The sequence below is a fragment of the Ambystoma mexicanum genome, chromosome 12 (genome assembly GCF_040938575.1).
Source record: "Ambystoma mexicanum isolate Mex_15411 chromosome 12, UKY_AmexF1_1, whole genome shotgun sequence".
Taxonomy (NCBI): domain Eukaryota; kingdom Metazoa; phylum Chordata; class Amphibia; order Caudata; family Ambystomatidae; genus Ambystoma; species Ambystoma mexicanum.
The window spans coordinates 1,230,395,616-1,230,416,369 of NC_090936.1; the positions used below are offsets into that span (position 1 = coordinate 1,230,395,616).

At 44.4% G+C, this 20,754-nt stretch overlaps 1 protein-coding gene across 2 annotated transcripts in view; it reads right to left on the minus strand.

Annotated features, from left to right (window-relative positions):
• TXNRD1 (thioredoxin reductase 1) overlaps positions 1-20,754 on the minus strand; it is a 419,225-nt gene that overhangs the window by 275,721 nt on the left and 122,750 nt on the right. Inside the window, exon 2 of one of the 2 annotated variants that reach the window (XM_069629908.1) lies at positions 2,296-2,471. In XM_069629908.1, coding sequence (XP_069486009.1) covers positions 2,296-2,471 — 176 coding nt within the window. Of the gene's footprint in view, positions 1-2,295; positions 2,472-20,754 lie in introns of those variants that run through there. The other variant, XM_069629909.1, reaches the window with a different exon arrangement.

Below are 20,754 nucleotides of genomic sequence, written 5' to 3' on the forward strand. Positions count from 1 at the left end.
TTACAACCGCGGACCCTTTCAAAGAACAACACGTTGTCTCGGGCTGGTACGTGGCGCTCTAGTTTATTTAATGTTATTTTCAAATTCGCATTGCAAAGTTCCATAGATTGTAATAAAGCTGTATACAATTCATATGTGTAACGCTGGAGATGAACCATAGAAGAGGTCCCAAGCCTTTGTAATTTACATGCAGGGATTTACAACTTAATTGTGTTTACGCGCAAATTGTTTTTCAAATGTGAACATTTGCCGCTATACGGTCCACTCAGTAGAATGGCGCTTCAGCCTTGCACATATGAATAACTGAGTTTCCTTTTAAGCATATAGCTTTTCTGAAACGCTCAAGCAGTGCAGGTGACTTACTTCTGAATCACGTGTCGTGCTGGTCTCTGTTGAGTCGCTAGGTCTGTAGTCTCTCCTGCACTTAGTCAGAACTTCCAAAGTTATTGCAGTTGGTCGCAGTCCAAGTACCTTGACTGATTCATTGAATTGTCTGTCTGTCTTCTGCACTTATGCAGTCTTTGGAAAGAGTTTTCTGGTGGACCGGAAACGCGCAGAGATTACTCCAATTTAAATGTTTGCACGATTGGATGGCTCCTCGGTGGGCAGCCATCCATGATCCCATCCTTGTCGCCACTGAAATGATGTTACACTCAGACCATGTAGAAAAGGAGTTATGGTGTTTTATTTGAGTGTAGAGGTTAGCCCACCGGCTCTGCCACTAATATTCCAACATTCCTCTTAAGCATCTTTTCCTTTGCATTCCATGCTCTGTGTTCCACAGCTACTCTATAAGATTTTACACAAATGTTCACATGAATGTTTAATGGATGCCAATTATGCTGCTATCAGTTTAAGGTCTATTCTTGAGGCTATCTCTGCCGCTCACATAATCCATGGGAGTGTCACTTCGAGGTCCACAACATTGCTAGAGAACCCAAGTCTGCGTTATGGATGCGAACATCCAGGGCTGTCATTTGGGGGTTACCAGGGGTCACAGCTGCGACCCCTGATGTCTCCCTTGCTACACCTGAAAAATAAAAAACAAAACAAACGTTTTTATTTTTTTTTTTATAAATGTAAGCTCCTGGGCTGTGGCCGGCGCCATGTGGCTCTTTGTTTCGGAGTAGCTGGCTTTCTTGGTCAGGCCTCTTAAAAAACAGGGGGCTCCACAAGTGTAACACTTTCAGCAGGGACCCTAAATAAGAAAGAATAGGAATATCTGGAATTCTATACAATAATTGCTCGACTCATTAAAGGTTTATTTCAGGCACACCTCAGGGGGTGAGTCACTGATTTAGTCTGTTTGTAAACACCTCAACTCCGCCTTTCATCCTTCTGAGGTCTATAAATGAGTCACAGGTTGGGTGATATTGTATGTATATTTGTTCTATATAAAGCACTTAGGTGTAAGTGCTATATAATAACACAACATTATTGTTTGGCCTTAGACACCTGCTTGCATTTGCAGTAATTTGGTGATATGGGCCTATACGCGCTGATATCAAGGATACATATGGTGATCCATTTTTGTATGAAATGTAGATCACATTATAGTGATATCGTAACCATATTTTTTTCAGTGTACTTACGAACAATGCTATGTGATGGCACTTTGCGTTTTGTCAAGGGGTGAAAGGTTGTGTTCCATCGCTTCCTGTGATGTCACTTCGGGGTCAGGTCAAATGACATTACTTCCTGTGATGTCATCAGAGGTCAAGGGTCGTGTGATGTTACTTCCACTACCCCTGGCATTTTGGTGAAATGACGTCCCTGCGACCGTCTACGTGAAGTGATGTTTCGACCTAAACATGATTACTGCTTGTAATAGAACTGTAGCCCAATAAACATTTCAGAAGCTGTAAAACAGCAAATTCCAACAATTTGAGAAAAATGTGGCTGTGGTCACCGTTTAAATAATGGAAAAAATCTTTATGGATTATTAATGATGAATTGACTAGACAAATCCAAAAGCACATTACTGTGTAGATCAAATGAGTTAGAGTGCGAACGGCATAGGGTCTTCAATGCTCCAGGTATAGCTTCTGTGACACAGAGCGCCATCCTACCATATAGCGCTTGGAGACTACAATGGTATCATGAAACTAAATATTAGAAACACACATTTTGGAGCACAGCGACCGCATCACCGGCTCTTTTATGTTTTTAACTGAATAAAACACATTAAATGCATGAGGCCTCCTCGGCAACCATGTGTCCTTGGTATTACATCGTAATTTAAGCCTTTAAGTAAATCCCAGGTAAAGCCTTGCCACTCAAGGCGGTGAATCGTACCTTCTTGCAGCGACTGCACGTCGATCTGCTGAAGACGACGACGCTGTTAGTGTCGATGTAGTTGAGCAACGTTGCTCTCACTTCGCTCATCTCAGTTTTCTTTTTGTCGGTTCCTCTGGGAGAAATGTTTGTCACCTTTGGCGCTTCGTGAGTCACAGGGTAAAGGTCTTCTTGGTCTTAAAAGGAAAATACAAGTAGGAGTAATCAAAATTAACAATTTCTTCATATCATTTGGTGCAGTAAAATATCAGTAACATGTGCAAAGTTACAGAGATGAAATGTTTAGTGCTATCCGCGATTCCTGGCGACCCTTCCTCCTTCCATACAAAAAACAACCGCTCAAGCCTACCTAGTAGCTGAGTAGGTTAACTGTGCAGGGAACTAGAGTGCGAACAAGAAAAAAGTGTCTATTTCTAAAGACACTCCCGTCCCCTGCACTTTTCACATCCTATCATTGTCATGGAACCCAACACAAGCTGTGAGTAGGTCTGGCCACACTCCCAGGCCACAGAAGGGAGTTAAAAAGTGTGTAGAGTAGCCAAAGAAAGTGAAGGAGTGCAGCTGAGTAACTCAGCGACTAGGCAGCAACAGGTCCTGAGGGTGGGTGCTACAACCGTGCATGTGTACACCCTGAGACCCAACCTCATGTACACAGAAAGAATGTGTAGGGTATTTGGGGCAGGTCATTAACCTCATACGAGCCTTCCACCGCCAGGAAAGCATCGCCAAGACCACACGTTGATTCAAGAAAGGTATGATCTTGTTATATCTTCTAATGCCAAAGCGACGTGGTTACTTGTGGTAATGAACATTTGTGCACAGCATGCACGACACTGTACGCATGAGATTTATAATGTGTGTGTATGGTATATATATAAGGCAGGAACCTACCTCGGAAGCAACAGCATACTGTACACAGGGGACCCTGTGGTAGCTCTCCCAGCAAGGGTGCAGTAAACGTATGCGTGCAGCATTATAGACGTAACACACTTAGGCAGCACCGGACTCAAAATAAACTACACATAAAATAATGTAGGTAGCCACAAACTGCCTCATCACTAGTTTGGCCGCAACCCTTAAATGCGGCAGTAACGCTATTACTGTCGCAATTAAGGGTCCGCCAAATCATGGGCTTGTCGGATTTACACCCTGCTCTGAGCTGGGGGCAAATCTGCCGCAATTACAGCCAGGGGTAAAAGCGCCGAACGTTCCCCATTGGGCCCAATGGGGAATGGAGAATTCCCGGATGGGCCCAATGGGGAATGGGAATTTACCGTTCCGCCAAACCTGTGATCCGCAGCTAATAGCGCCGGGGGGTTTGGCAGTAACAGTAATAGCCCCAGCGGTAATACCACCGGGATTACCGCCCAACTCGTGATGAGGCCCAATTTTGTACCTATTCCAATTTTGTAGCGCAATGAAGCAGTGTATAGCTGCTTTACATGAATTTCCGAAGGTGCAGACAGTGTAAGGCCATCCTTGCCTGCGACTATGCAGATATCCTATGTACACTGAAATGGGGAATAAGTTAAGGGGTATGTGCACCTACTGTGCATGATCCCATGTATGTGTGAAATTACCTGAAGGGCACCCGGTCATAGTCTACTAGGGTAGACCATACAAGGCCATCAGTGCCCACAGGCCCGGGAGGTCCTGGGTGAGTCTTCTGCCAGAGGAAATCTCTGCCTTGGTGCCACCTCCAGAAATTTGAAGAGGTCCAATGGCAGCACCAGCGGATCAATGGACACTGCCATTGCTGAGGTCCTGGGGTGCATGTAAACACAGCTGAGAGCACCCCAGAACCACCGCGTCCGTGCAGTACTGGGTGCGGAACCCTAGGCAGATCCAGGGCTTCAGTACCTATCACCGGACGCATGCAGGGACTCACTTCCAGCAATGGCCCAGGATAAGACTACTCGAGCAGGACACCACTTTGCTTTTATAAAGGTTGGCTCGTTAAGGGCTGTCAGGGCTCCCAACAATGAGAGCTGTTCTAGTGCCGTATCCCCAAGCTGGACATAGAAGTCTTACTGTGTCCACCTGGCCTCTTCTCCTGGGTAACCACAACCTGGACAGGTCACTAGGAAGGACTTGAAGTATGGGCAATCCTTGAGCCAGTCCAGTGAAACAACGGTCTCTGAATGGTTGAGATATCTTCTGCCACTGCTGCAAGCAGCAGCCATGGAACGCCAAAGGGTCGGCGGCGAGGCTGAAAAAGGGGCACTAATCTAGGGACATGTGTCACGCAAGGGTAATGGACAAGGAATGGGGCACATGCTCCGGGTACCCCGAGTACCGATGGCCTGCTGCCGGGTACCCCGAGTACCGATGGACTGCTGTAGCCAAGTAGGATGGCGAGAGACGAGTCCTTGATCAAGGCCAACTGTACTTTCCTTCCAAAGACTTGATATACGTCCGACCATGGCCTCATCTCTCAGTAACATGGAGTCTAGAGGCAATGTCTGGGCTACACTGGACGAAGCGCCGAGGCCTCAACAGCCTCCAACCAAGTTAGTGCCTGAATCCAGGGGTGTTGCTAGGTCTGGAAATAAGCTGATGTCGGGACTGCCGGGACTCGGGGCAAGCTATAGCCATTTGGTTGGAGCCCCTGAGCTTCTATCCGTGGCTAAGCTAATGTCGGGACTGGCGGGCGGGACTGGGGGCTAGCTAGCCATTTGGCTGTAGCTCCTGAGCTTCTATCCAGGGCTATGACCAAAAGACCCGGGGCTATAGCCCTCTCAGCCGCCCCCTAGCAACGCCTCTGCTTGAATCTATGCTCTAGCGATGGAGCCCACGCTGGAGCTCTTGAGGTTTGGAACAGCACCATGCTAAACCCAGGACCGCTCCTCCAGGGCTGTTTCTTCTACAGCCATGGGGTCAGGAAGCGCAGTGGTTCACGGGGTGACCTAAGATTGCGGAAGGGGGGGTGGGGCTTCATCTCAGGGCTAGTCACAGCAGCTGGAAATGGCTCTGTTCAAGGCCACCTTTGATAGCCTCACTGACATCACTGATACACTCCCTGGCATAACAAAGACCCCTTTTTGCACCCTCTCCTTCTGGCGAACAGCAGAAGAGCTGTTTATAAAAGGCCCAAAACTGCGAATAGTAAATGTAAATTAATATAACACCATTTTCAACCTGAAGTCCTATGATAAGCACCGGGAAATGTCAGAGCCAGGCTTCAGAAACGTGATCATAAGTGCGGCACTAATCCTCGGATTAGCATAATTCTATACACACATGTGCTTTCCTGGCACACACGTGCACCCAAGCACAATGTAGGACACGTATGCAAATGTGAAAGCGCTGCAATGAATGGCTACATTTTAATTTCCTTTCAGTAACCTGTCAAACGGAATCAGCAGTATCAAGCCAGGTGTGAGTCAGACGCACGCTGCATAATGAGGGGACGGTGAGCAGTGCTGGAAATGGAAAACGTGTACTGGGGGAACCCTCTCACCCTTGGAGGGGAGGGTCGAGGGGTGGAGGGGCGCGGACAAGGGGAGGAGGGGGTGGGTTCGAGGTGCGAGGCCCCAGCCCAATGTATGCAATACAGAACCCAATCCTGGAGATTTGCATAAAAACAAAGAGCATTATGGGAACATATGAATGTTCACAATTTTAAATTTCAAACATGTCTTATGGTGATTCGGTAAGAACCCCTTTTGAGCGAATAATGGAATTATAGCTCTGCAGTTTTGATCACTCATAGATAGTACTCACCCTAAGAAGAAAGTATCTGTACAGTGCAGGCCACATATAGCAGTATGAACAAATACAGCATGTATGTGGAACGTTGCCTCTTTCTCTGATGTGTTTTCTGCGCCTGCACGATCAGCCTGCTTCCAGAAGACTGCACTGCAGACATCCCTGGAGACATCAGCCTGAGTGTCTGGGCCAACTGTGGCCCCTGGCTCTGGGGGCAGGATAGTGCTGACCGACAGTGACCCTTAGCGGCCTGTAACCAATCAGCCTTATAGATTTGATCTACTTTGTATCACACTCCGTTTATGGACCTGGGAGGTTTGTATTCCCTCTTCAGCATCAAGTGGTCAGTGTAGGCCAGCCTCTGCATGCATCCGTTGGGCGGGGAAAGAAACCAGCACGATTCCGGGAGCATGCCACAATAACAGTCCGATGTGTTTGTGCAGCTGCTCGCACAATTGCAAGTGTAACCCCAAATCCCCAAATGGACCATTCGGGTTTAACGTGGCCTCAGAAGTGCTAATTGAAGTCGTCTCGAGGCGCAACCATGCCCAGGCCGCGAAACCCGGATGTTTGGAGAGTCCACTGACAGCAGAACGGGTGGTTGCCACACTCACCTGTGGACAGCCTTCATGCACCCAGTAAATGCCAAGCATGCACAAACACCACGCGTGCACCACCCCCCCCCCCCCAGAAGGCAGAATATGTGGCTGCAGAGGTAAAATAAGACCCCCTCCCCCCACACACAGGTAAATTAAATTGTTGTATAATCCTTTATTCTTTTAGGTAGCATGGAATATACACAAAATACAATACAACATGACAATCACATTCTAAAATGTCAAAAATGAAATAAAATGGCCATAGCCTTATATATAAACCTGAACGCGCATGCGTTTGTGTGTGTCCGGCTATACAAATCCACACTGTTTAGGGTGACCAGATTTAAAAAAAAAGAAACCTGGACGGGCCATTGAAATAGAAGTAGGACTAAGGTAAGTACACATACAACTTTAGTCCTACTTCTATGTCATTGGCCTGTTGCGGGGTGGGGCGGGGAGGGGGCGTGCTAACATGCACACTCCTCTCATTGCAGGAGAGCGCTGGGGAGGGGAAATGGGGGCGTGAAAAGCATTTCACGCCCCCATTCGCGCAAAAAGATTTGCGCTGGGACCTGATTTCTGGATTTCGAAATCGGGTCCTGGCAAAAAAAGGGACCATAGCCGAAACACCAGATGGGGTTTATAAAATCAAAAACTCCCGGGACGGAGGGTGATTTCCTTGGACTGTCCCGGGAAAACCCGGATGTCTGGTCACCCTAACACTGTTGAACCCACTGCTACCACATTTTGCATGGATTCCTGATGTGTCTGGGGCAAGATTGTAGTCTATGTTTGGATGCAAACAATGTACTGCAAAGATACCCTCATTTACTGATGCTCACCCCAATTCACTACAGTAGGTACTAGAAGGAGGCAACATTTGGAAAAGTGTTGAAGCAAAATGTTCGATATGTTGGTTATTCCTTTAAAATGTATTACTACTGTATACAGTTCGAAACTGTTTATTAAAGCATTTTTAAAGGTAATACAAAAAAGTAAACTTTTTTTATCAGGGTCAAAAAGTCTACAGCAAAAACAGCAGACGCTATCAGTTAAAATAGAATATTGCAGCCCTGGGCTGGAGACTGCTGAGCCCATATGAAGAAAAAAAGGGCCTATTTTTGTCATCCTTTGGGTATGAATAACTAGGAGGTGGCATAGCCTGTGGCCCTCCCATTATAATTCACACATTGATTTAGGCCATAAAGAAATGCCTTCAAACCAACACGTTTTAGTGCCTTCTTCCTGTTGGTCACCATTGCACGCGAGTGCTTGGGTTCTTGAGGCCTCATCTCTTGAAACTTGTGGCATCACCACAGGCAGTACCGTTTCCTCAGGAATGCCCCTGCCCGGCCTTGGGAGGGGCGGGGCACTTATCTACTTCTCTTCCCTCCTGAAAAGTGAAGACAGTACTTTGGCACTTTGATATCTTGCGCCACTTGTTTTTTTCTCTGCCTGTTCTTTGCTCCCAAAGGTCTTATTGGTTTCGACATTGCCAGTACGTCAAATGCCTTAAGGGAAATAAATAGCCAGAAACATGTTGCAATATTCTTGCTAGGAATAATCCAACCTCCCCAAAAACGTTTTTGAAAAAGTCTTTTCAGTTGAAATGATGCCATGTTTGACAAGCAATGTAGGGGTAGGGAGGCTCCGTTCTAAAGGCGCTGAGTTGAAAGTGGGCCAAATTTGGAGAGGCTACACAATGGCCATCCCTATTGGAACAAAACGTTTCTAGCATTTGGACAAATGCGACGTATGCTAATTCCTACCAGTGGTGAACAGGTTCCAGTTCAGCATCTCACATTGCAAGTGTCAATCCCTCTCTCAACTAAATACGCTGTAACCCAACTACAACAAAACAAGGCTCTGAATTGGCAGATGGAGTAAAGGGGTAGTCTGGGAACTCCACTAATTACCATGGACTGCACTGTAAGGTTTGTGAGACGCAATAACGTTTGGTTCAGAGAAAGGGCTGCTTAAATTAGGACCATTGTTTACAGGGCTTTCTTACAGGGCTTTCAGGGATCACATCCTCTGACTCATTTCACAAAGCCATACAGTGGAAACACCCTACCTATCTACAGTACAGATGCCATCCTCCAGATCAAATAGGCAGGCAGCATCTGACCAAAAACTCAATCGATCTAATATAATATTCCTCAACGGAAAGGTCGTTGTTTTAACCATTAAGAAAGCAAAAACTGAAATGGAGCAATACAGAGGTGAGCAACCAGAACACCACAGGAGCGGTGGCGAGCCTCGTTACGAGGCCAGAGTGAAGCAAGGGGCACTAGGGTGTGGCCTGAGGGTAAGAGCATCCCTCACTTCACCTAGGACCAACTTCCCACATAGGCTGCAGGTCACTACAGCTTGACTACTGGCACGTCTATGAGCGTTCACTTTTCAGTACCCGCAGGCTGCTCTGTTCCAAGGGAAAGTACTAGACACCAAACAACCCTTCTGATGAAACATCAAAAGGAGGCATTCAGCTGATGTGAGCACAGAGGGCTGGACTCCACTTCATAGAGTCTTCCTGCAACCCTGGAGTTTAGCCAATGTTATAATTCCGGAGGGCATTTCATGGCAAGTGTGATACAGCGTTCTCTACCCCGGCCTGGTCACGGTGCTCTCTCACAGTTACATTTCAACTCCTCCTCCTCCTGCGAGTCACATCTACCCCTTCCCTCAGCTCTCTTCCATCTCACTCTTGCCCTTTAACTGCCCGTTGTCGTCCCTTCTCACATGCAATCTCTGCCCCCATTTTGCTTCCCCTATAGGGCCTATATATTCCTCTCTTTTGTTCCCCCTTTTGTCACAGTTTATTACACGGCACACGCAAGCCAGGGAACTCCTTCCCCTACAATGAATGTGACGCACAATAAACGCTTTTTATTATACTAATATACTACATATTCTGTTTGAGTAGGCCTCCAACCCGTCTCACACCCAGCCTCTACAAACACCCTGTGTCACAATGGACTAGGAACCAGGCCGGTGTGTATCAAGAAAATATGTATTCATTTATTGTTTATGCCAAAGGAAAATCAACCAACTACAACAGCCACCAATGTTGTAACAACACAAAATGCAATAATCTCTTCAAAACAACCAGTTAAGATATAGTGTCACAGTTACTTTCTTTTTTCTTTAATAGCAGAACATAAAAAAACAATTTACCACACAATGTTAGCGCTAGGGTTAAGCACTCCCCCCTGCAACACTGAACCCCCGAAGCATCAATTGTACTTGATTCCTTTGAAATGAAGGCAGTGGCAGGGAGTAAGAATACAGGGGGGGGGGGTCGGTTTTGGTGTGCTGCACACAGAAGCACTATGGGAAGCCAGCAAAGAAGGGGGAAATTTGTTTTTGGAGCAAAATGGAAGAATGGGGTTTTTATTATTTCTCGCAACTGCTAGGGGAAAGAGATATAAAACATGGAATTTACGAAAATGCAAATTCAATTTATTTTTTACTGAGGCTGCAAATGACAGGTAAGATTTGGGAACGGGGTACTTCACAATAGGACCATCGGTTTTGGGTTAGGATAGCAAATGCAAAGAGGAATGACAGTGGCAAATGGAAATTCATTTATCTGGGCACAATTTAAACAAATGGACAACTTTGTTTCTCAGATCACAATGGGATTAATTCTTTTGGGCAACACTTTATAGCTATAACAATTAACAAAAACACTGGGAAAAAGATTGCTTGTTTTGAATTCCACTAATCCCGATCCCATGAAATTCAATGGGGGAATTAATTGATTTACTTACAAAATACTAAGGAGTTACACAGACACATGAGGGGTTTTTCAATGGGGATGGGCTAACACACACAGGCAAACAAGAGATTCTTCTATGGGTAGATGACTGAATTACACGGGCAAACAAGAGATTCTTCTATAGGGAGATGACTGAACTACACTGGCAATTGGTGTACTCAATGGGGAATTTTCAATGGGGAAATATTGGTTGCAATGCTACAAGAATGAAGGGCATATGCAATTTAGGGCTGAGGTTATTGCTACTTACACAGCATGCCTTTGTTTAAGGTTCAGGAAAGCCAGCTGCATCTCAGGACATTCTGGAAAGATAGGCAGGGGTCTGGTCACTCCACTCTCAAAGAAGGTACGTTTCATCAGCCTTCTCTGCGTCCTCCTGTCCTTCTCCTTTTTCTGTCTCCCCGGGTTTTATGAGTCCTAGTCCTAGTGCTGTCCCCCTTCTATAGCAGAAATTACATCACCAGTTTTACAATCTAGGGGAAGTACCCGGCAATAATCCTTGCCACTAGGATTGGTCAGTTACCCTCCCTCTCTCTGCCCCAGTCAGGATTGGTTTAGGGGTTTGGAGCAACAGCTGTCTTTTGCCATTTGTCATCATCCTTTGTTCTCCTTTCAACTTTTTTGGAAAAAACTAGTTATGTATCCCAACTTCATAATTGTACTAGCAACTGCCATACTAAACATATTTTCGGTTTTAGCAGATCATGGGGAATTAAATAAGCCAACCGCCAAATTGTACAATGTAGCACGGCCATGTGTCACATTTTTGTTGTTTCCATAAAATGCACAACAGTTATGAAGATGTAAGTTATTAAGCATATCCCTAATTTCATTTTCCACTTTTCCACCAACTCTCACATTTGTAACATGTTCAGATCAGCCAGAAACTGGCCATTACAGTTCCCAGAGTCACAGGTAGATGCATTTTATACCCCAAAACCACCTGGAAATTTCATGGAAAATGGCATAAAAATAGAATCAATCCTCAGTCTGGTTGCTGCACAAACTGCCTAAAATGTGAAAATAGTCTTTTAAATTAATTGTGAGTGTTTCTGTTCAGCAAATGGGATGGCTGCTTCATCCCACACAGCCGTCTGTTCCCCTGGGCTAGCCTATTACCAGAGGTTTTTATGAATCTTTTTGAAGTTAGTGTGCTCTTTGCAGTGGGTGCAACAAGGATTCACACCTTTTAGTCATGCTCCAGCCAAGGATGGCTTTCTTTTGAAGTCCCTGCTTTCCTAGTCAGCAAGTCTGGAGGATACAGAATTTTGATGCCTTCAGCAGCATAACATTTTATTGTGGGGTTATTAGATGTGAGATGTGACATCCAGGCCAATGTGGGGCTTTTCGTTGTGATGTTTTGCCCTCATTTAGAACAGGTTTTTCCTGAAGTAAATGCCTCTTCAAATCTCACTGGAGCTTTGTGGGTGAAACATAATATATATTGCTTTGGTCAACTCACACATCATGTTTTGCTTTCCTGATGTTTTCCTGTGAGCAGTGATATTTTATTCCATTGTGGCTTTTTAAAGTCGTTTTTTATTTGCAAACACATGTGCAGGTCGTTTTTGCTTTCAATGTTTAAAAATCCTGTTTTCCATGTCACAGGATTCTTTGATTCCTCCTTCTTTTGTAATCAAACTGCAACTTGTCCATTGATGATGATAGGTAGGCCCCTTTCCACATGTCGCTTTAACTTTATGTGAAACAAAAGCAAAAGCCAGGCCGTTTTTGTTGCAGTGTCTAAATGCCTGACATTCAAGTGACAGGGAAAGCAAAAGCCAGGCTGTTTTTGTTGCAGTGTCTAAATGCCTGCCATTCATGTGGCAGGGAAAGCAAAAGCCAGGCCGTTTTTGGTTGCAGTGTTTAAATGCTTGCCATTCAGGTGAAAAGGCTTTTAAATGCACCCCACACCTTCTCAATCTCGCTTTCCTCACCTTTTCCTTGACTATCTCGTTTTCTCTCCCACTTTAATCTCTTTCTCTCGATCTGCATGGCCATCCTTATTTGAGCCTTATACCTGCTGGGCATAATCTCTTTACAGTGAAAGACACCTTACATTTGGTCACTTAATAAATGGCAAAAACCCTTTTAAATAGAAGTGGAACACATTCACTATACCATTCACCCATCACACATGGCCTTCAGGGGCCTGTGAAGAAATCTTCAAAGTAATTCAACCCACAGGAGAGGATCTCAAGTAGTCCAATTTCTGGACTGAAATAATAAACCTCATATCAGAATGCATTCTGGTAGTTGCAGGCCGGTTTATATAACTTTTACAGGAATGCAAAATGAATGCATAAACATGGCAGCTCTCTGTAAAAATGGATTAGAGAGTGCTTCTTCTGCCTATTTTAAAGAAACAAGAGTGTGAACAAAAGCATGTGACAAAAAGTGGCCATTGGCTTCACTACATTACTAGTGGTAAAATATTCATACTTCTGGGTTCTTTTGTAAACAGATTACTGTTGTGCAGCAGAAAACATTTACATCTGTCCATGTGAGAGGCTCACCCCGTAGGGCCAGTTACACATGCATGTAAACCTCCAGAGATCTTTGCACTGGCTGTTTTCGAATTCTGGCCAGAACCTTTCTGCCCATCATCCTTGCCCTGCCGATGAAAGAAGTACCATTTTGCTGTTCTAAACAATCAAATAAAGATATACCATCAAAGTTCAAACTCTCATCTTGTCCGCGGGACCGAGCAAAAGCAACCAAACCGTCTCATCAAATATATTCCCTTTGTTTTATGGGGAACTTTATTATAGGCCAATCTCAAATCCCCAGTTTATAGACATTTCAAAGCAAATGGACATAACATCCCACACACAGGAGTCTGTCCTGCTACATTCTGGTTTCACCATCACAATCTTGTGGCCAATGCTGGATTTTACTTTTATGGACTTCATTGATTCACGGTGTGTTACCCTTTCTCAACTCTCATGCTGGACTTCCTTTGCATCTTGTACTCATGGTGGCCCTGAATCATGCTGTTCCCATCTTCATCTTGTATCCTGGCTTGCAACATTATGTGTTACTACTGACTTCTGCAGTTGTATTCGCTCTCCCCTCTTGCTTCTCCACTCTTTTTGACTGCTTACTCTCTGTTCTCTCCTCCTTTCCCTTCTCCCTTTTCCTATCTCCTCCCCTTAATTTCTTCTATGCACTTACTCTATCAGAATTGTCCCTGGACCTAGTATGATTGCAACCTCGTCTGTCGCTCCCCCATCCCCTTACTGCCCCCCCCTCCCTCCAGCACTAGCTGAAATGTTGTCAGGCCTAGTGCGATAGTCGCTTGTTTTGTTCCTCCCACCCCTTTCTGCACCCCTCTCCCTCACCTTTTGTTTTTCTCCGGCTCTACCAGAAATGTCGTCATGCCTAGTACGGTAGTCGTCTGTCTGTTTCCATTTCCTTCCCACTCTCCCCCTCCCTTCCTTATCTATGTCTTAGCTCTTGCACTATCTGAAATGTCATTAGGCCGAGTACGATAGTTAATTTCACATCCTTACTCTTCATGGCCTGTAAGAATGTCATTGTATTTTCCCTTGTTCCCTCCCTTGCCTTGAAGCACTTTGAAACACTTTGTGTATAGGCGCTATATAAATAAACAATCATATCATTTCATATCACTTAACTCAGATGGGTCTTCTTGGAAGTGATCCACCCCTGCCACGGGGAGGGGACCTGGCCAAAAGATTGGCCCAGAGAGAACTTTACTGGATACACAGACTGGACGCACTAACACCACATCGTTTAAATGAAGATTAATACTTAGGACCTTTCCTCTAACTTCATTTATTTCAAATCACCTGAACCAAATATCCCCATAGTCAATACAACCCATATGTGGGGGAAAAGGTCTCTACAACTCATGTATTAATTTAAATCAAGGGAAAAACACCACGTACAGGGCCTGGATCTAAATAGATTGTGAACTCAAAATATGAGTCAGCTACTCTTTACCTGAAACTACCTTAAGTGGGAGAACTGCATGACCTAGTCAATCTGTTTATATGACATGTTTTATACTAGTGTACATTCTAAAACTATTTCTAAAAATACTGTACACATTATGTAAAGACTGTGAACTCAAATGAGTCAGACAAATGAATTTCTTTGAACAGAATGTATATCCAAACAATGTGACCTCATCAATACTTCTGCTTTTATTTTACCTCAAAACAAGCAGAAATATTGTTGCTCATTCTAACTGCCCTCCTTGGATCTTCTATAGTTCAGCCAGTAGGATCTAGGAAGGGGCCATAGTATATTGTTAAAATACTTAGTTACATAATGGATAACCTTCATTGCAGGTATTACCTCTTTTGATCCTGGCTCATAGAGACTCGGTATTTAGAGACAAGTTCCTTTATAGAAACCAGTACTGCAGACACTTCGAGTCTGACATCACAATTACGGTCATTTTTATCTGATTGCGTATCTTTCATCTGACTCAATCAGAAACTTCCTGGAGACTCTACATCTAGTGAAAAGTTTTAAGTTCCATTTATAGGCACCGTTACTGCAGACGCTTCTTGTCTGACAGCAGAGTTTATGCCCGTTGTCATTAGATTGCGTACATTGGGCCTCATTCCGAGTATGGCGGTAAGGGATAGCGGCCACCGCTAACGAGAGCGGTGGCGGTAATCCCTTACCGCCATACTCCGAGTTCCCTTAGCGCCATGGTGCTTTTAACACCTGCTTTTAGCAGGCGTTAAATACCATGGCGCTAAGGGACCTTGATGTTAATTACGCCACCGTAATTTACGGTGGCGTAATTGACGCCTTCCCCACTCCCATTATGCCCTATGGGGCAAGAATGGGAATGGGGAAGGGTAAATGGGGATTGGGGAATTACCGCCCCGCCAACCTTGGAATGGGGCGGTAATTCCGCCAACCACCAAGGCGCTGCCGGTCCGGGTACGGCGTCAACCAAGGCGTTAATAGCGCCATTGGTTAGCGCCGTACTCGGAATGAGGCCCATTATCCATAAGATATCTCATGGATAAGCTTGTGTCTCTACATGGATAACCATGTGATTACTTACACAAAAAATCAACACTGCAGACAACATTGCATTAAAGCAGCCATGGCAGTTGTTGCTATACTTTATCACGTGTCCTAAATACTTCTACTGACACAGACATTCTATTCATCATCTTATTACTATTCCATTTATTTTACCCTTTTTTAAAAAAAAAGCCGGCTTCAAAAAGCGGAACACCATTGAAGTACGTGCTCCACATGTCACGTAAAAGTTTGTTTACAAATATGACGTCATCCGCATCATCAACACAGTGACGTCACTTCCGGTTTGTCACTTCCAGTTCACGGTGTGACCAAACAAGTATAAATGGCAGTGCTGCCATAATTAATACCACTCACCTTGGACCCTGGGGCAGCCCTCCTGGACTCCTAAGAACGCTCTTACACCCAGGAACGCTTCTTTTTCACCACAGGTAAGTTACTTAGGCTAGACCTTTTATAGAATAGAAGCACACCTTTGCTACCTTTCTTTTCTTTTCTTAAATTTATATTTACTTACCTATCTTACCTGATTTCAAGGACCATCTCATGTCCTCATGACTGCTGGTCTTACCTTTCCACGCATCCCATTGTGATTGCTAGTGAACCTACATGAAGCAAAATCTTTGGTCCACGAATACAGATTATTCTGATAAGCACCTATGTTCCTGTGCTGGTAGGTTCTTTTTCCTTTACTTATAAATATGTTTGTTTTTTTTACCTAAAATACTGTAACATCCCTGATCTGGATCCTTCAACATTCCTTTGTAGATCCAAGCTGCCACTATTGTGGATGAATACACGTGCCACTCTTTACTATGTGTATCCTTTAGACATAAACAAGGTAAGAATTAGATTATCCTTCCTTTTGCAAAAGTGATATATGTATTCCTTAATCACCTTTAGCTTTATGAATCAATAACCTCTTAACATAGTATCTGTTGCATCATTATGATCCCATGAAGGACCGTTTCCCCAAACTAATGATTGTCTATTCAACAAGTCTGTGGGAAAATTTGCTAAGTATTTTGATGTATGCCATTATTGAATGTTTATATGTATACTCTTTAAATCAGTTGATTTCTAATTACATACATGTTTCATTGTTTTTTGATTAGATTGAAAAAATCCAAAATTGTATTGGCCCTGAAGAAGAGGGCACATCTCGAAACGCGTTCGGGCATATTACCCTCTTGTGAATAATAAATGTATTCTGCATTAAATCAGATAACTTGTTCTTGCTACTTAAGCGCTTTTTCATAAATGTGTGCTATGAAAATAACCTTCAAAAGAACTTTTTAAAACGTACAAAATCATTACCTGAAAATGTTTGTCTGTCTTAGCCTTTGATAGTGTGCAGGGGACAGGAGTTCCCTAAGAGGGAACTTATCTTTTTTTTGTAAAGGTTGTAAACTTACACTTTATTATAGGCACGCGTGTACACAGCGCACGTTCACACTGTCGAGAAATCCTAGCTGCACCACTGCAGCCAACTCAGTACGAGAAAGGACTGCCGCCAGGACGAAAAACAATTTGCTTGGGAATGAAACTTCAATGGAACCATGAAAAGAAGTGTAATTAGTTCCATATGTTCCTGCCCCGAATCCTAACTCTAAACAAATGCAGATCTCCGAACTGCTGAAAACAGTTCCAAGTTTCAAACCTGTCCAATTAAAACCAACAAAGAAGAAATGTTGCGGCTGAAAGTGCCCAGAACAGAAGCAACTTCCAATGTACACTTTCAACTGTAACTGAGGAATGTTTCTGCCATTTAGACTTTTTTGGGACAGAACAGAGTGAAGACTGCCATTTACTGTTTCGGTTGCGGGACAAAGTCTAAAGGGGAAGCAGCAGGAACATAGCAAAGCGATTCCAATACATGCACTCAATCCAACTGAGGCAGGCGTCTACACGTTGGAAAAAAATCTGGGCTAGGAAAGTGTAGAACAAAATATTCCCATTAACCCGTTCCTGTCCAGAACGCATTCTGAACTATGCAAAATACTGTTTGGGCACCAGCAGAACGCTATGTACACAGCTTAAAGGAACATTTTCTAAAATGTCAACAGAAGCATTGGGCTGTACCTACCGTCTTTCTGAGTAGTTCTGCACACAAGCGAGTCGGGGAGGCAATGCGGTCTTCTTTCTTTGCGCACGGGTCTGGGTAGAAAGCAATTGGAGTGTCGGGGCAAGAAGCCGTGAACGCTCAAAGGCAGCCGTCTTTTTTCCTCTGTGGTGTGTGATTACAAAGGCAGGTGGCCACCAGGAAAGGTGCCATCTTATGCCCCCAACCCAAGTGGCGCGAAGGTTTGCAAATTTGTGGGCTGGGCTCAGAGTTACTTCCGTAACGTTATGCAAGTACTATGTGACTGCCAGTTAGAAGAGGCAGCGGCAGCCCGTGCTGCCGCTACCGTGCTGCCGCTACTTGCCCCACGGCAATCGTGCCCCACAGCCAGGGAAATTTTACCCCAGGGGCAATTGCACCCCAGGCCGCCTCCCGCTTTGCCCAGATCAAGAAATGGGCATGGCCACTATATTTCTCCAGACTAGTGAGGGACTTGAGCAATTGTGGAGCCCAGTTGGTATCACCCGAGAACCGGGTCCTGAGGTAGTCACACCAAGGGAGTTGTTTGAGTTTCTCGCCGCCAAATCTAACATGAAGTGCTATTTTTTTCCCATGTGGCAGGCAAAATACCAAAACCTTTGTTTTGGTGATGTTAATTTCTAAACCCAGTTCACCACATTTATTTTCGATGCACTGAAGAGATGCGCGTAAACCTGCCGGGGTTGTTGCAGGAGTACGGCATCATCCGCATAGAACAATACCGGGATCCTGTTTTGTTCCTCCCCTCCCTTTCTGCACCCCTCTCTCTCACCTTTTGTTTTTCTCCGGCTCTACCAGAAATGTCATCAGGCCTAGTACGGTAGTCGCCTGTCTGTTCCCATTCCTTCCCACTCTCCCCCTTCCTTCCTTATCTATGTCTTAGCTCTTGCACTATCTGAAATGTCGTCAGGCCGAGTACGATAGTTTCTTTCACATCCTTACTGTTCATGGCCTGTAAGAATGTCGTTGTATTTTCTCTTGTTCTCTCTCTTGTCTTGAAGCGCTTTGAAACACATTGTGTATAGGCGCTATATAAATAAACTATCATATCATATCCCCAAGACAGGTATATCCTGAGCAGAAGCAACAAGTTCCTCAATGATGCAGTTGATGTAGGTACAGAAAAGTAAAGGGCCCAGGACACAACCCTGTCTGACCCCTCTTACTACATCCGATGGTTCAGTTACATCACCCGCTAGACCCCAGTGCACCACTGCAATATTATTACTATATAGAGGCCTGAGCGGTTCCAGGATATTCTTAGCCACCAGCACCTGCCAGAACTGCCTCCTGGGGACACTATCTAAGGCTGTCTTTAGGTCAACGAAGGCTACATATATAGTCTTGTCTTTAACAATACTGTATACTTCTGTATGATCAAATGCAGGCGAAATCCCTAGTCTAGCGTGCACAATGTGGATTGGAATCCCGCCTGCATATGACTTAGTAGACCCTCAGAGTCAACCCAGGCCTGGATGTGTTATAATTATAATAATTGTTCTTTTATAAGGCGCCTAATACTGGAGACCAGTTTCTAAGTGTGGGACCGGGATTCAACCCTGTGTTGCTATGCGTTGTCTTGCTTCCAAAACAAACACGTTCCCCTGAGTTATCCTCTCGCCCCCCTCCCTCCTTCTTGTAAAAGTGCCTTTGCATAGCTCTTCCCAGAACAATTCGGGAGGGATATCGGGCTGTCGTTTCAGGTTTATCCCTTCTCCCTTTTTGTATATCGGCACTATTTCTGCCATCTGCCAGGATCTGGGGACTTCATTTCTATTGAGTAGGGCATTACGGACCCTCGATAGAATTGCCTTCCACAGTCTTACTTCTCCTTTGAATAAGTGTGCAGTAGCACCGGGAGCATTCCAAGTGCTGGACGGGATTCAGGCACAAATAACTGGACAGACTCAGAGAACATGGCAAAATACTAGTTTATCATCTGTTCAGTAAAGAAGGGAAACCTGGCGAGCGTAATAAATCGCAGCTCACATACTCTCATGGCATTTCAATTACAAAAAAGATTTTATACCTCGATGTACATCAGCTATGACGTCATCCAACGTGGCGAATAGTAAAAACCTATCGGGCAGAGGGATTGGTTAAGGGAACATATATACCTGTAGTCCATTTAGGTGTTGTAACATCATTGGCTCTCCTTTATCAAGTATCGACGCCATGAACTACCTCTAACTACATATAATATAAATAATAACAGAATAACAGCAGCGGATTGGCTTCTGCAACAATGTCTAGTCCCCCATTACAGAAGCCATCCTGATTGGTTGGCTCCCTCCTCCAACCTTGTACATTCGGCTCATTAGCAGCATGTACGCAAAACGAAACCCAGGTGAGGGGAACAATGTCAGACTACCACCCACTTGGCCAATTAGCCTACCATCTCTCATCAGTTAGGCCCTAAGCCAAGGCCTCTTCTTTGTAGTTGCCTTGTGACTGTTCTCTTCTCAGGAACTTTAAAGGGAGTGAAGGTACATTGCTATCTTCGCTAGAGCTTTATGAATAGGCCTTGTTTTCTGATCTTGCACCACGTGTGAGGAGACCATGATTTTGTCCATTCTGTCCTTCTATTTAGTGCTATTTTATTCAATTATATTGAGTGCTATTACTCTACTTGGCCTCTGGAGACTTGGTTACATGTTTTCTGCATCTTTGATTGTTCAATACTTGGCACTCACAAATGTTTACTCCCTTACTTAATCTAAGAGAAATATGTCATGGATTATCCTCTTCAACTCCTTTTGTGCCTTGCAGTTGCTTCTTGCTGCGGCAGCTTTGATCCTGCACCAAACAAATATTTTTTGTTCTTGCACGAAATTGTATTCCAGTGCCTGTCAGCTCTGCAACCTTGGTCTCTCTCCTTCAGGGTTCTCGCTCACTATAATACGAAAACTGACGTCCATCTTCTCAACGTGGCCGCTTTACCTGTGTTATATTTTCTACTATAGCAAGCTCCTGTATCTCTCATGTACCTTGCGTTTCTGCATATATACATCTACTGCATCTCTTCTCACTTACCTTCTTAGTATATATGATTTATTCACTTTTGCATGGATGTTCATTTTGTTACTGCAATTACAGCTTCAATCTTTAGGTATTTGTATATCGTTTCAGTGCGTCCTCGTCTCTTCTCTTCATGACGTCACTTTTCACCCTTCAGGCTTCACATATTGTTTTATGTCCAGTGGTGTCTGCAGACTTCCTTCTACTGGGTCAGTTTCACG